Source organism: Erinaceus europaeus, chromosome 3 (genome assembly GCF_950295315.1).
Source record: "Erinaceus europaeus chromosome 3, mEriEur2.1, whole genome shotgun sequence".
Lineage (NCBI taxonomy): Eukaryota > Metazoa > Chordata > Mammalia > Eulipotyphla > Erinaceidae > Erinaceus > Erinaceus europaeus.
In genome coordinates, this window is record NC_080164.1 from 118071655 (window position 1) to 118088730 (window position 17076).

At 43.8% G+C, this 17076-nt stretch overlaps 1 protein-coding gene across 1 annotated transcript in view; it reads right to left on the reverse strand.

The window, feature by feature from the left end:
* The window catches only part of LOC103127542 (broad substrate specificity ATP-binding cassette transporter ABCG2-like), an 88384-nt gene that overhangs the window by 41585 nt on the left and 29723 nt on the right, over positions 1 to 17076 (reverse strand). The window contains exons 2-6 of the mRNA XM_060187791.1: positions 10750 to 10977; positions 5825 to 5884; positions 4303 to 4417; positions 2490 to 2642; positions 26 to 183 (exon numbers count right to left, since the gene is read on the reverse strand). Of these exons, the coding sequence (XP_060043774.1) occupies positions 26 to 183; positions 2490 to 2642; positions 4303 to 4417; positions 5825 to 5884; positions 10750 to 10977 (714 nt within the window). The remainder of the gene's footprint in view (positions 1 to 25; positions 184 to 2489; positions 2643 to 4302; positions 4418 to 5824; positions 5885 to 10749; positions 10978 to 17076) is intronic.

A 17076-nucleotide genomic window follows, 5' to 3' on the forward strand; every position in this document is an offset into this window, starting at 1 on the left:
GGAGCAATGTCCCCAGAGCACCGACCTCTTCAGGAGCAGGAGGACAGCACTGGCCGTGCTGGAGTCTAGGCCCGTGGTGGGCTCATCCAGGAAGAGGATGGACGGGTCCGTGATCAGCTCCATTCCGATACTCGTCCTTTTTCTTTCTCCCCCAGACACCCCGCGGATAAACTGTGTTCCAACCTAGGACAGCAATATTATTATCATTATTATCAGTAATGGCTGGTGGCTCAGTGGCCAAAGCATTGGACTCAGAACCATGAGGTCCAGAGCCCATGAACTAGCTCATCTGGGGAGAGACTGGATGTGGAGTGCTGCTAGTGGGAATTATGTGGAGGTGTTACCCCTCTTATCCTATAGTCTTGTCAATATTTCTATTTTATAAAATAAAATAAAGAAATAGCTCATTTGAAGGGCTGGCAAGAGAGCACAATGGTTCTGCCGAAAGGCTTTCATGCCTGAAAATCCAATGGCCCAGGTTCAATCCCTAGCACCGTCAAAAGCCAGACTGAGCAGTGCTCTGGTCTTTCTTGGTGTGTCTCTTTCTATGCCCCCCTCTCTTTCCCCTCACTAAAACTAAGATTTAAAAGTCAAACAAAGAAAACTAAATAGCTCCCTTGGATAGTGTGCTGCTCTGCCAGGTGTGCGACCTAGGTTAGAGCCTGGTCCCCACTGCACTGCAGGGAGCTTTGGTGCTGTGGTCTGTCTAGCTCTCTAATCCCCTGTCTTTATCTAAAAATAAAAATAAAAATAAAATCCCAAGCACTGCATGTACCAAAGTAATGCTCTGATTCTCTAATCATGTAATAACTAAATAAATATGCAAATAAGCTGACAAATAAATAACTAAACAGCTAGGGAGATGGCTCAGTGGAAGAATGCAAGACTTGCATGGGTCGGTGCCAAGTGTGATGCCCAGCACCACTATGCCAGAGTAGTGCTCTGTCTCCCTTTAATAAATCTTAAGAAGGAAAGGAAGGAAGAAAGAAATAAAGGTAGAAAGAAACACACACACACACATCTTTCTTTTCTTAGAAATGTTTCATCAGGGGCAGGGGTAGATAGTATAATGGTTATGCAAACAGACTCTCATGCCTGAGGCTCTGAAGTCCCAGGTTCAATCCCCTGCACTGCCATTAGCCAGAGCTGAGCACTGCACTGGTAAAATAAAAAAAATAAAAAGTTAAAATAAAAAAAAAAAAAAAGGAAGTCATCAGTCACTTTATGGGGTGGGTGGGTGGGGAGAATACAGGTCCATGAAAGATGATGAATGACATAGTGGGGGTTGTATTGTTAAATGGGAATCTGGGGAATGTTATGCATGTACAAACTATTGTATTTACTGTTGAATGTAAAACATTAATTCCCCAATAAAGAAATAAATTATTTAAAAAAATAAAAATAAATTAAATTTAAAAAGTCTCATCAGTATTCAAAGTAAAATATTATGTTTATGACTTTATTTAAAATATTCCCAAAAGAGGGAGCTGGGCGGTAGTGCAGCAGTTAAGCACACGTGGCGCAAAGCAGAAAGATCAGCTTTAAGGATTCCGGTTTGAACCCCTGGCTCCCCACCTGCAGGGGTGTGGCTTTGCAAGCAATGAAGCAGGACTGCAGATATTTACCTTTCTATCCCCCTCTCTGTCTTCCCCTCCTCTCTCCCTTTCTCTCTGTCCTATCCAACAATAGCAACATCTATGACAACAGTAACAACTATAACAAGCCCAACAACAAGGACAACAAAATGGGATAAATGGCCTCCAGGAGAACTGAGTCGTTTTCAGATTTAGTTCCTGGTTAATTTTCACATTCACAGAACACAACTAGACACATTTCTTGCCATTACAGACAGCAATCACTTTAGACCACAGACAGTGCCGAAATCTTCTGGAACAAGAGCTATACCAAGGGTGGGAGGTGTTGATGCATCTGAGAGAGCACACGTTACCATGCTCAAGGACGTGGGTTCAAGCCCCCAGTCACACCTAAGGGGGGAAGCTTCACAATTACTGAAGCAGTACTGTAAGCATCTCTCTTTCCTTCTCTCCCTCCCTCTCTATCTCCCACTTCCCTCTCAGATTTTCTATGTCTTCATCCAGAAAACAAATAAATAAAATAAAATAGGGGGCCAGGTCATGGCACACCTGGTTAAATATACATACTACCAAGTGCAAGGACCCGGGTTCAGGCCCCTGCTGCCCACCTGCAGGGGGCTGTTTCATGAGTGGGAAAGTAGGTCTGCAGGTATCTATCTTTCTCTCCTCTCTATCTCCCCATCTTCTGTCAATTTTTCTCTATCCTAACTGGGAAAAAAAATAAAATAAAAGACCACTGTGAGCAGTGGCTTCATAGTGCCAGCATAAGGTTCTAGTGACAAATAAATAAATTAATATAAAACAAATATTTCCTTTTTTAAAAAAGGATGTATACTATTCTTGAGGGAAGATGCTGGGTTTAGTCTATGATACCATCAGTTCTTTCCACGTTACCTTAGAATCGGCCACTTTGTCCAGGCCCAGCTCTTTAATGATCTTATCGATCCGTTCATTCTTTTCCCGGCTGTCCATCGTTGTGGGCAGCCGGAGGGCTGCTGAGAACTGTAGATTCTCTCTCACAGTCAAAGTTCCCATCACAACATCATCCTGAAAGTGAAAAGTCAAGGTTTAACAAGACATCCGAGATCTTTTTTCAGCATTCTTTAGGAACATGTAACTCCACCCACAGAAATGATCCAGCCGTCGTTAAGTTCTAGAGAATGATGAATCTGCAACTATATAAGAGACAGTAACTCCATGGGCACACAGCTACAACAAACAGGAATGTCTGCTCCTCATCTGCAGGGAATGAGGGGGGTTACTAGCAGATCTTTCCAGGTTGCTTCTTGCAGCCATCTGCAGAAACATTTTTTAATTGGGAAGAAATAATGACGGCAGGATGAAAAAAAAAAAGCACAATAATACTATCTTCTTGGAATGATAGTGATGACCAGAATTGAAGTCAGTGCGCCTACAAAAGTCCTATTCCAGATTCTCCTTGTCTTTCCATTTATGGGAGAGTATGGGAAGGCCCTCCACTCTGGATCTCCTCTCCTCTACGGAGCATAACAAGGGGGTCTACTATCCAGCTGTAAGCAGTCATGAAGTCAACCCTATGCCTCTTTCTGGAAGGGACCCAAAAGCATGACGTTAAGTGATGCAAACCAAAAAGAGAAGGAAGGATACGGGATGATCACCCTCATAGGTGGAACTTAATCAAGAGCAGAAAAGAAACCACAAAGTGAAAGTTGGACAGGGTGTGGCATATTGCACCAACACTCTGATAGAGGAGGAGGAGAAGGAGCAGGAGGAGAGGGGAGGGACAGAGAGGACTTTGTGGTCCTGGAGCTTGATGGTGAGAAAAAAACCTAAGTTGGGGGGGGGGGATGAGCATTTTATAGACACCTACCAAGGGGAGATGTGACTTTGTACCCATGCATCAGCATCTGTACTGTAAGGCATTAACCCTCCCAATAAAGTGATTGGGGGAGGGGTGGGGAGGAAGAAAGCCAGTAACCAATTAAAAGTGTACTAAACATCATTCAGGGCACTTGCCCATGGAAAGAAAAAGGAATGAGGGTCTAGAAAATCCCTCACCCAGAGGGGCGGGTGGGGGCACACCTGGCTGAGTGCACAGGTGACAGTGCACAAGGACCAAGGTTCAAGACCCCGGTCTCCACCTGCAGGGAGAAAGCTTCACAAGTGGTGAAGCAGTGCTGCCAGTGTCTCTCTGTCTCTCTCCGTTTCTATTACTCCCTTCCCTCTCAATTTCTGGTTGTCTCTATACAATAAGTAAAGATTTAAAAAAAAAATAACTTTGAAAAAGAAAAAAAAAATCCCTCACCCAGCAGAGCACGTCTTGCTATGTGGGAGGCCTTGGATTGAGCCCTACCACTTCAGACCACCACGGTTCAGAGGAGCTTGTGGATTGATGAAGCAGTGATGTGCTATCCTTCTCTCACTTACTCTCTTTCTCTCTCTCTTATTGGATAGAGACAAAGAGAAACTGAGTGGAAACAAAGAGATAGAGATGGACACAGAAATAGAGAGAGACCTGTAGCACTGCTTGTGAAACTCCCCCTTGCAGGTGGGGACTGGAAGCTGATGGTAACAAACCAGCACCAAGCCCTTATTTCATAGCTCTGATCACAGAGAAGGAGGGAGGGAAGGAGAGAAGGAGGAGGAGCAGAGTAAGAGGAGAAGGAGAGGAGACACAAAGGCAGCAGGCAGGCAGGGCACTCCAAGCTGCTAACCCAGAGATACCTACTTGCACCACATAGCCTGAGATGCACTTGAAGTTGGCCGGCCGAGGTCCTCCATTGATCAGCACGTCCCCAGATAAACCCCTGGGATCCTTCCTTGCAGCCAAGATGTCTAACAACCTGTGAAGCAGGTGACAAGGCTTCAGCCCTCCAGCTAGGCAGAACCTACTCAGAATCCAAACTCTACTCAAGCTACAAAGTTCACTCAAGAAATCCCTTGTTTTCACTAAGAATATCTATAGAAAATTGTTTTTTTTTTTTTTTTTTTTAGTAAGTGCGTGCAATAACAAAGCTAAAATCCAAGTAGGCGAGGCACTGCTGAATGCCCCCTTCCCACACCCCTAAAGGGGCCCTTCCTGCTCTCTGACTTTCACTTCATTTTAGCCCATTCAGAGGCCCAGGAAGATAGCATCACAATTATGCAAAAGATTCTTATGCCTGGGGTCAGGCAGTGGCACGCACCTGGCTGTGTGCACACATTACCATGCACAAGGACCAGGGTTTGAAACCCCCTCCCCACCTGCAGGGGGGACATTTCACAAGCCATAAAGCAGGTCTGCAGGTCTGTGTGTGTGTGTCTCTCTCTGCCTTCTTATCCCTCTCCCCTTTCAATTTCTCTCTGTCCTATCAAATAACACAGAAAGATCAATCAATAAATGAATAAATAGGAACATTGGCCTCAGGGAGTGATGGATTGATAGTACAGGTACAAAGTACCAGCAATAACCCTGGAGGGAATTTTTTTTAACAGACAGTTGTTTTTTTAAGGTATTTCATTTATTTTATTTTTGAGAGAGATGTAGAGAGAAAGACACAGCGAAACACCAGAGCACTGCTCAGCTTTGGCTTACGGTGGTGCAGGGGATTGAACCTGGGACTTCGGAGCCTCAGATCTGACAGTCTCTTTACATAACTACTGTGCTATCTACCCACAGGAATAATTTTTTTTAAAAGACTCTTATGTCTGTGGCACTGAGGTTCCAGGTTCAAGTCCAGGCACTACCATAAACAGAGCTCAACAGTGCTCTTGTTAAGAAAACTAAAAATAAATTAAAAATAAATTAAAAATTAAAATAAATTAAACCTCATTCCTTTCCTTCCTGCTAGCTCAAACCTAATGGCCAGTGACCTTATCTTGTTTGTTAAGTTGACCTAGTAAATCTTCCTGGTACCAGACTGGACATACAGCAAATGCTCAACACCTGACTGTGTAAACAGAGCTCCAAAAGAACATTATGGGGACTGGTGGTGGTTCACCCAGTTGGTTGTGTATGTTACCACAATCAAGGAGCCAAGTTTGAGCCCCCAGATTCCCACCTGCAGTGGGTAAGAAGCTTCACAATCAGTAGATCAGTGCTCTAAGTGTTTCTCTTGTTCTAGTCTGCTGTACCCCCTACTTCTTCTCTGTTTCTCCTCGTCTCTATACAATAAATTAATGAAATATTAAAAAATATTTTGCTAAGTATGAAATAAAAGAACATTGCAACAGCAGAGGAAAAGCAGACACCTGCTCTCTGCCATACTCACGAAGATTTGCCTCCACCTGTGGGTCCCAGGATGGCGTTGAGGCCAGGTCTCATGATACCACTGTAAACACAGAAACAAACCAAGTCAAGGCCCCTGTCAAGCTGGCTCTGGTAAGTCATGACCTGCACTTCACACACTCCTGGAAACTTGGCGAAAACAGACAGAAAATAAGCACAAACCAACTTTTAAAAGAAAATTCATTTTTCTTTCCTTCATGTGAGATAGTATGGGTTGTGTATGTATGTATATATACATTTTTTTATTTAATTTTTTTTACCAGAGCACTGCTCAGCTCTGGCTGATGGTGGTGTGGGTGGATTGAACCTGGGATTTCGAAGCCTCAGGCATGAGAGTCTTTTTGCATAACCATTATGTTATCTACCTCCTCCCATATTTATATTGTAATAAAGAGAGGGTAGAGAGAATCAGCATGTCACCTCTGAAACATGTGATACCAGGAATCAAAACTTGGGACTTCATGTTTCTAAGTCCCAGTGCTCCAGCCACTGTACCACCTCCTGGGCTGCCACACAGAGTTTCACATGAGAGAGAGAGAAATGTAGAGGGGGAGAGGGAGAGGTGAAGGGGGAGAGGGAGGGAGAGACCTCCAGCAATGCTTCACCACTTGGAAAGCTTCTCCCTTGCAGGTGGGGACCAGGGGATTTGAACCTAGTTCCTTGTGTATGGTACTGTGTGTGCTCAACTGTGTCACTCCCTAGTCCCAATAAGTTTTTTCCTTTCTTTTTTTTTTTTAATTTAATTTTTTCTTCATTAGGAGGATTAATGGTTTACAGTTGACAATAAAATACAGTAGTTGGTATATGTGTAACACTTCTCAGTTTTCCACATAACAATCTACCCCCCCCCCCATCTGGGGGGAGCCAGATGGTGACTTGGAGGCAGCTGCTGACGTGAGCTCCAACAATAGCAGCCAGATAGGGTAGGATACGGGGACTTCTGCAGGACAGTGAATAAGGGGTCCTAAGTGTGACATCACGGTGGCCATTCTATCTCAGGTTCCTACCACTTCTTCCCCACTCACATGCCCAAGGCTTCTCTACTACTTGTCACCTCCAGGCCCTTGGAGAGCAACTGGTGGAGAGCCACAGTCCCATACTCAATACGTAGTCCCAGACTATATGGGGGGAGCAAAATGAAAGTATGAGAAATAGCTAGTTCCATATGCTCGCAGGACAATCGGGGTCAAAGGCCTCTTTTACAGCCACTTTGCCAGTCTTAGAGAGCCGGGATTGGTTTGTTTCACCTCAGAGTCATTATTTCCCTTATTAAACAACCAACTAAATGAAACTAATCACATAGGCTATATTCCTTGAGCAAAATCTACACACTGTCTCCTGAATCTTCCCTTTTCCGTTATCATTCTAAGATGTACACATTAGAATAGGATGTGATACTGCATTTTCTATTGGTCTGGAGCCTGAAATACAGTTAAATGCATTTCATTTGGCTCTTAAACGTCCATTTCTCTAATGAATGAAAGTGTTAAGTAAATTGTTATAGACTTTAAACTACTGCTCAAGAGGTCATTCATTGACACAAGTTTAGGCCTGGGAGCCCAGTGGATAGTCTTAGATCCTGAGGCATGAATCCTTAAGTTAGCTCCCCAAAACACATATGCAAGAGTGATGCTCTTGTTCTCTCTCTTGTTCATAAATACATAAACATAAATCTCTTTTTTAAAGGAATAAATAAAATATCTATTTGGCAGTTCAAAAGTAACATGGAGCCAGCACTGGCACACCTGGTGTAGCGCACACATTACAGTGCACAAGGACCCAGGTTTGAGCCCCTGGTCCCCACCTGCAGGTGGAAAGTTTTGCAAGTGGTGAAGCAGTGCTGTGGGTGTCTCGCTGTCTCTCTCTATATATATATCACCCCTTCCCTCTTGATTTCTGGCTGTCTCTATCCAGTAAACAAATAAAGATAATAATAAAAATAAAGAAATACATTTAAAAAAAGAAAGTAGCACAATGGCTAGCGTGTGTTATTTAGCAAGCATGAAGTCTTCAGTTCAATCCTTGGCATATGCCAGAGTAATGCTTGGGTTCATTCTCTCATTCTTTCTTTCCCCCCTAGTAAGTAAGTAGTTATTTAAAATATGCCTATTTGAAATCCAACATAATTTCAGAGCATATTGTCACTTAAACTTTCCAACTCTTGCTTCAAGAGCATAAAGGACATTAAGTATCCAGAGAATGCCATGCTCGTTGAGCATAAAGGCAAATCGCTTTCATTCACAGATCTGAAACTGGAAGCACAGAGATTAAAAAATCATGTCTTCACAATCAAGAAGTAGTGAATCAGACAGTCAGGCTCCTTTCTACTAAACCCCTAGCCTTACTCAGACAACACTGAGTGACGTGAGCTGTTACGCCTCTCCAACAAAAGTAAGTGCATATGGTACAACCACTTTAAAAAACAGTGTTGTAGATCCTTCAAATAGAAACACCTATCAATGGAGGAGGGCACCAAAGTGAAAAATCTCTGGGTGGAGGGTGAGCTCAGCATCACTGTGGGGGGTGGGGAGACATAGTCTTTTGGTGGTGGGAATGGTGTTTATGTACACTCCTATTAACCTGTAGTCATATAAATCACTATTTAATTAATATGATAAGGGGAAAATTGATTGACTGTCTCAAAATTTTTATCGCACAGACTGTAGGCTGAGTTTTTGAAATATTGACTCTCCTAAAAGCTTAGAACAGGGAAAACAGAAGCAACTGGGGTCATTACTCTATAAGATACAGCTATATATAAATAAGATCAAAGGACATAAATTATGGTGATATTGTGTATGATACAGCAAATCCTAACAATGGGATTTTCGGAGTTAACCCAATTGCCAAATAATCTGAATTTAGCAATAACTATCTATTGCCTTCTTAAACCCTAAGACAGCAGGGACCTCCTACTTCCTCTATAGAGCCTATATTTCCCTCAGTCCTGGAACCTCTAGGGTGGGACTCATTTTCCTGAATGTTTCTCTCAATTCATACCAAATGAAATTAAATCTGCTGATCCCAACCTAATCAATGCAATGAGTACCACCTCAGCATGCTTCACTTCAGACTGTGTCCAGAGATGGCAGGCATGGAATGTCAACACTTTAGCCTCATTACTCAGGTGAGACTTTTCCTTTCATAGGATTCTCTAATTCCATTAGAATTAGAATTAACAAAGTTCCAAAACCTAGATATAGACCAGGTCCCATGAGATAAGGCATATGTTCACATGTATCCATAAATTAGGGAAAAATATATACATGAAGGCAAAAGTGCACAATAGTCTGCAGTGAGTCAGTATATGCAGCAAGCAAGTAAGAAAGACCTAAAAAGACACCATACAGTTCCTAATAAAATAGTTTCTACTTAGACTTAGATACCCTCCTCACCTGCTTCCTATTATACTTCTCTCAGTTACTCCAAAGCTAACCTTATCAAAGTAAGGACTGCAAAAGGTGAATAAGGGCAAGAGACTGGCATACTTCAATGATTAATGACTCTTTAGTCACTATCAGGCCACCCCTGATAGGCTGGGCCCCTAGTTGGGGAGTCCTGGGATTCTCAAACAGACTTTATGGTCCTAGACCTTGAATTGACCCTCTTTCCATTGTTACTGGTCATCTCTATCAGGAACAGCACAACAGAGCCCTTTGTGGGCCCGCATAGGACCCTGCCCTCAAACTTGGATCAATAATGGTAGAGAATGCCCCAGCCTCTGAAGAGGCTGGACAACATACTCTATCTTCCACGTGAGGAAAATGGGTTCTGAAATTGGGGCAGCTTGGAATGTCCCTACCCAGGACCACAGAATGTGGTCAGATCTACAGGGATGCAAAGGTCACATAGGCTCCTAAGCTGAATATGGGCCCCAGAGCACATCAAATCAGTGGGGGTTACAGTCAACAATATTTATATACCTTTCCCATATTTGGAAGCTACTCTCTTCCCTGATTCAGCTGTCTGGTCCTTTTTCCAGCCATGACATCATCTCCCCAGACAATAACTTGGATCTACCTGCTTCTCAGATGTCAGGCTCAGGAAAAAACAAAACAAAACAAAAAAAACTAGTATAGTCATGGGCCCTTTAAAATATAACTAAAGTAGGCCTACTAACTACCTACAAAATGAGACCCCAAATCTTCATCTGCACTATTCCAGCCTTTAGGTTCATGATTAGTAAACAATTAGTTTGACTTGATATGTTAACTCTTTTTTCAGCCGCCAGTACCAGATGCTACCATGATGCCAAACAGACTTCCCTGGGCAGAGAACCCCATCAATGTGTCCTGGAGTCCCGCTTCCCCACTAGGGAAAGAGAAAGGCTGGATGTATGGATTGACCTGTCAACGCTCATGTTCAGCGGGGTAGCAATTACTAAAGCCAGACTTTTCACCTTCTGTACCCTATAATGACCCTGGGCCCATATTCCCAGAGGGTTAAAGAACAGGAAAAATATCAGGGGATGGGATGGGATATGGAGTTCTGGTGGTGGGAATTGTGTGGAGTTGTACCCCTCTTATCCTATGGTTTTTGTCAGTGTTTCCTTTTTATAAATAAAAAGAAAAAGAAAAAAGAAACGCCGGGGCCAGGTGGTGGCTCACCTGGTAGAGTGAACATGTCACAATGTGCAAGGACCTGGGTTCAAGTCCCCTGGCCCGCATTTGCAGGGGAAAAGTTTTGCGACTGGTGATGCAGGGCTGCAGGCGTCTCTCTCTTTCCCTCTCTATCCAACCCCCCATATTCTCAATTTCTGGCTGTCTCTAATAAATAAAGATAATTTTAAAAGAAAAAGAAAAAAAAAACACTTATCAAACACTTCACCCTTTTTTATTATTATTACTAGCTGGAAAGTAAACTGACCACCCAACAAAGTTCTATGAAATAGAAAGTTCAGGAACATACTTGATGCCCGCCAGTATTTCTTTCTCAACTGTTTTTCCACAAAATAGAAAGCCACTCTTCACTTTGACTCGGTAACAGATGTTATGAAAACTCAGCACAGATCCTTCAGAGCAGGTCTTCAGGTTGTTGTGGGTGGCGCCAGGGAGCCCGTTAACGTTTCTTTCTGACATTGTGATAAAAACTTGCTCACTTCTGCAAGACATCTGGGGAGTTTCTTCTGTTGCCATTCTGTAGGGAAGAAGAGGCAAGAAGTCCACAGATCAGACAAGCATAGTTGTAAATACCACATAGTGCTGCATTTAAAACATGCCTATTGGGGTAAAAATGTCCATTCCTAAAGGAAGAAAGGATGTAATATATAACATGGTGAATACAGATAACAGTAAATTTGAAAGTTGCTAAAAAGAAAAAAAGGACATCTTAAGGGCTGGGGAGACAGCATAAAATCTGTGCTAAAGACTCTCATGCCTCAAAGGCTTTAAAATAAATCTTCATTTTCTTTCTTTTAAAGATCTTTTAAATTAATTTATTACTTATTTGAAAGAGACCAAGAGAAGTCAAGGGGGAGGGGAAAAGGAAGGAGGGATAGGGATAGGTGTTGGGAGCAGCAGGTCCTTGATAGGCAAAACCCCTGGGCCTGTGAGCAAATGGTTTACAAAGTAGGCTTTCTGTGAGCCCCTGACCTTTCCCTTAGGTATATTAAAGGGAACTGAGAAAATGATAAAGACTTTGCAGACTCCCTGGGAAAATATAGTTAATTAACTGCATGTACTTTCACACCCTCTGTACCTTGCTTATGTCTTGAGAAATTTACAAAGTTGCAACATGCATGCTGTAAGTGCTATAAAAGACTGAGAAAATAAATCTGGGCTCTCAATCATTGGACTGTTGGCCCTCCCAATCCCATCTTTTGTATATCTGTCTTTTCTTCATCCTCATGCGCTCTCCCCAGGTTTCAGTTTGATTTGTCAGCTGGCACAGACAGATAGGGAAAGGGAAAAAGAGAGAAAGAGAAAGATAAGACCGACCAACCTGCAGCACTGCTTCACCGCTAGTGAAACTTCCCCCTGCAGGTAGGGACCAAGGGGCTCGAACCCGGGTCCTTGCACTTTGCAACATGTGCACTCAACCAGGTGAACCACTGCTCAGCCCTGTAAAGCTTAATTTCTTTAAAAAATATTTTATTTATTTATCAATGAGAAGGATAGGAAGAAAGAGAGAACCAGACATCATTCTGGTACATGTGCTGCCAGGGATCGAACTCAGGACCTCATGCTTGAGAGTCCAATGCTTTATTCACTGCACCAGCTTAATTTCCAATGGAAGGCCATACCAAAGGGGTCAGAACAACCTGAGAACCTTAACAAGCAAGACAGACATGCCTCTGAACACATCAACTGCAACAGAATGTCAGTCAAACACATATATAAGGGGACAGGCAGAGTACAAACATCACTCACTCTCAGTGAAAATCAGACTGGAAATGCATGTACAGAAACAGCTCCAGACCAGTCAGCAGCTTCCATGACCACCACCACTCTCAGTTTTGTTTTGTTTTTTAAATTTATGATAACAGTTCTACACAGGGAGCTTAATGAGTTGCAGGTGAACCCTCAAATTCAGATAGTGGCATGTCAATTTTTTACTTGGCTCAACTACTACCAGGGTTATGGACAGGGCTTGGTGGCTGTGTGCAATTCCTCTGCTTCTGGTGGTCACTTTTTTTTTTTTTTTTAAGAAGCTGAGAGGCAGAGAAAGAGATGCAAACAGGGATAAAAAGACAGAGGAGAAGCACCTATAGATCTGCTTCACCACCAGCAAAACATCCCCCCTGTAGGTGGGGGTTTGAACTAAGCTCTCTCACACCTGTGGTAAAGTGTGCACCCTGCAGTATCTCTGATAAGGAGGATAACCTCCTTATCAGAGATACTGTTTTATTGTTTTATATAAAAGTTTTATTGTACTAGGGAACTTCTCAGCTCTGGCTTATGGCACTACTGGGGACTGAACCTGGGACCTCAGAGTCTGGAGCATGAAAATCTTTTGCATAGCCATTATATTATCTCCCCAGCCTGAATAACCCACATTTAAAAAATGCTCTTTCTCTCTTTCACTGTCTCCAGCCTCTTGATGTGCTCATCTGTTAGAAATTGCATGAACTGGCAGCAGGCAGTCTGTGCAGGCAGACATAGGAGCCAGGTGGACTGCACAGACTCGACAGACAGCTGGCCAAGTGAGGACGGCAGCACCTGTTGCTGGAAGTGTCCCTAACAGTAGCTGAACATGGAGAGATGCACCCGCCTTCCAGCACATGCCTCCTCTGGCGACTCACTGAGGTGGATGCAAGAGCAGAAGGGAAGACACTCAGGTCACTGGAAGGGTTGTCACATGCGCAGTAAAAGGACAGAAACTGAACACTGGCAGAGGGGGACTGGGAATCTGAACCCTAACCCAGGGTAATTATCCTGACTGTCAGGTGGCCTCCACCTGCTCCCGGAAGGAGCTCAGCCAGGAAGGCACATACCTGAGGCCCTTCCTTCTTAGGAAGTCATGTCCTCCCCATCACCTGCTTCTCAAGGACATAGCTCCCAGACTGCAGCCTCTGTCTCTCATCACTTGTTCTCTATTAGTTAACACATCTCCCTTCCCCCAAGAAAGATGATATTTAGAATGATCTTTCTTCCTTCTTCCTTCCTTCCTTTCTTCCTTTCTTTCTTTCTTTCTTTCTTTCTTTCTTTCTTTCTTCCTTTAGCATGTCACTGCTCAGCTCTGGCTTGTGGTACAGGGTTTGAACCTGGGACCTCAGAGCCTCAGGCATGGGAGTCTTTTGCAGAACCATTACGTTGTCTCCCCAGTTCAATTTCTTTTATTGATATTTTAAATAGATTATTTAGTTAATTCTGAGAAACAGAACCAAAGCATAGCTCTGACCCCTGTGATGCCAAAGATGAAATTGGGAACTTCATGGTCCAAGTGTAGCACTCTACTCACTGCACAGGGCCACTTAAGTTTTCATTTCTAACTACCAAGCTGAGGAGATAGCATAATGGTTTTGCAAGGCTATCATGCCTGAGGCTTCCCCCCCCCCCCCCAGTTCAATCCCTAGCCCCACCATTAGCCAGAGTAGAGGAGGGAAGGGATCTTGCCTCACACTCCCTATACTGTAGCTAGAGGAGAAATTCCAGAATGGAGCCCCAAGGCTTTCATCCAAATTGTCAGGATGAGGTTACCTAAACTCAAGATAGGAATCTGACAAGGTCATACTAGCCCCACAGACTAAACAACACATTCCCTTTTTCCAAGATTATGGTCTGCTTTTTGAAGTGTATAAAATCTATAAAGGGCTGGGGGGGGTGGGGTGGGTGGAGGGTAGATGGCATAGTGGCTGTGCAAATAGACTCCCATGCCTGAGATTCTGATGTCCCAGGTTCAATATCCCCACCCTCAGCATCATCATAAACCAGAGAGGAACAATGCTCTAACAATAAATAAATAAATGTCTTTAAAACAGAAAGAGAGAGGGAGAGCTAGGGGAGATAACATAATGGTTATGCAAAGAGCCTTTCATGCCTGAGGCACCAAAGATCCCAGATTCAATCCCCTGCACTACCATGATGAGCCAGAGCTGAGCATTCCTCTGGTGTAAAATAGAGAAGGGAAAAAAAATTCTAGGAGATAACTCAGTGTGAGCACAAAGAATTTGCATGCCTGCGGGCACAGGTTAAATCCCAAGCACCACCACATAGCACAGCTAAGCTACTTTCTCTCATAAAAGTGAAGGAAATATTTTAAGTCTATGAATAAGACCAGAGGGATCAAACCTCTGAGTTTTTTTTTTCCTTTTTAGTATTTATTATTACTTTAGATAGAGACAGAAAGACAAAAAAAAACAGAGAATGCAAGACCACAACAGCAAAGCTCCCTTCAGTGTGGTGGGGGCCAAGCTCAAGTCTCGTTCATGCAATGCCAAAGCAACACACTGTCCCAGTGAGCTATGTCACTGGTCCCCTCTTAGTCCTTACATACAGCAGTTATATCATTGGGGATATACCTGTGCTTCTTACCACATACTTAACTACACAGCAGGAAGATTAAATAGTGAGTGCTATGCGCTAGACATTCAGCATTTAAAATACAGATCCTGAGCTCTTCTCCCACCCCACCCCCACCAAGGGATTTATTTATGATTAACCTAAGGGAGGAGAGACAGAACTAGAGCATCACTGTAGGGCATATGATGCCAGGCACTGAACTCAGGACCTCATGCTTGAGAGTCCATCATTCCATCCCCAGCACCACCTCCTGGGCTGCCTGGCTAGCATGGGGGTTTATGGGACTTACTCAGCAACAGGAGAGACCAAACCAGGGAACACAGCTGATGGTGGCAAGGCGATTGGACTCTTTATTGACCAGAGAGGCAAGACTTTTAAAGGTTTGGGGCAAGAAGTGGTAAAGTGGGCGGAGAAAGGAAAAGGGGCTGGGGAAATAGGGAAGGGATCTTCAGGCCAAAACAATGATTATGTCAGGCAAAACATTGATAAGGGAGCAAGCCATTTATCAGGGAATGCAGAATGAGGCGGGGGGGGGGGGGGGGGGGGCTGGCTTAATGTTTTAAGGAATGCCAAGCCCCTGGAGGCAGAAAATGCAGGGGTATCTGGAGTAGGGGAGTAGCTAACAGGGAGGCAATTCTGAGGTTCCTTCCTCTTCCATGCTCAACCTCTGATAGAGAGAGAGGAAGGAAGATTCGTTTTCCTTAGCACCCACTTTTCAGTTGGGAGACCTTACCTCGCTCCACCTGATTTTCACAGTTTTCCCCTCAATGGGACTCATAGATAGTGAATGTTTACTGCTATTTTAATTCATTGAACTGGAAATAGCTGCAGGAAGGTCCAAGAAGGTGGCTGAGCAGGTGTATTGAGAGCCAGCCTTGACAGTTCAGAAAAGCAAGACAAAGGCAATTAGAACATCACAAACACATCTGGCAGAGCCTGGCCCAGCCCAGAGCTGGAGAGACACCCAGGAGCCAAAGGGGACCTGGCCTGGTGCCTCTGAGGCTGGCTGTGCCCTGCCCTACTTCCTGGGGAAGGCAGGATGCATGTTGTGTGTCCTGAGCCTCCCTAGCCCTTGATTCTTCCCCAAACTCCTTAGAAACAGAGAACTTTTGAGGTCAGCACCTGGGACCACGTGGGCGAGGTTCCTGAGAATCCATGGGCATTGGGGCTCAGGAGGTAGAACAGTGGAATCTCCAGCATGAGGTCCCAAGTTCATGTGCCTCAGAAATGCTCTGGGCTGGGGAAATAGCTCACTTGGATAGTGAGCTACTTTGCCATGTGCACCCACGTTTGAGCCCAGCCCACACAACACAGAAGGAAGCTTTGACGCTGGGGTCTCAGCCTTTCTGTCCCTTTCTGCCTGTGTTTATAAAACCAAAACAGAGTGATGCTATAATTCTCTCTCAATAAAAATAAATAAATATTTAAATATTGGAAGAATTGTGCAATTGGCGAAGTCATGGGCCCCTTGGAATATACCTAAACTAGACTTTCTAGCTCCTTCCAACATGAAGACCCCAAATTTCATCTGCTCTACTTTTACTTTTGGGTTCCTGACTATTAGACAATTTGTTCTGCTTTATATCTTAATGCTTTTCAGCCACCAAGTTGCAGATGCTACTGTGTCACGAACCTGACTTCCCTGGACAGATGACCTCACCAATGGGTCCTGGAACCCAACCTCTCCAGAGTCCTACCCCACTAGGGAAAGACAGAAATAGGCTGGGTGTATATATCCACCTGAAAACACCCATCTCCAGTGGAGAAGCAATAACAGAAGCCAGACCTTCCACCTTCTGCACCCCATAATGATCCTGAGTCCATGCTCCCAGAGGAATAACAAATAGGGAACTTTCCAGTGGAGGAGATGGGATATGGAACTCTGGTGGTGGGGGTTGTGTGGAACTGTGCCACTCTTATTCCACAATCTTGTTAATCATTATTAAATCACTAATAAAAATATAATAAATAAACAAACAAACAAATAAATAAATAAAGTAGAGCCTGTGAGCCAAAACAGGATGATTACAGAGTGTGTCAACTTTGACTTGGGCTAGAGACTTCTGTGCTGGGCCTAAAGCATCCATATCAGGAATCCATCAATTAACCAATCATTTACATTTTTTTTTAGTTAAATCCTTATTTATTTATTGGATATATATTGGGAAGAGACAGCCAGAAATTGAGAGAGAAAGTGAGACAGAGAGACACTTGCAACCCTACTTCACCACTTGTGAAGCTTTCCCTCTGTGGATAGAGACCGGGGACTTGAGTC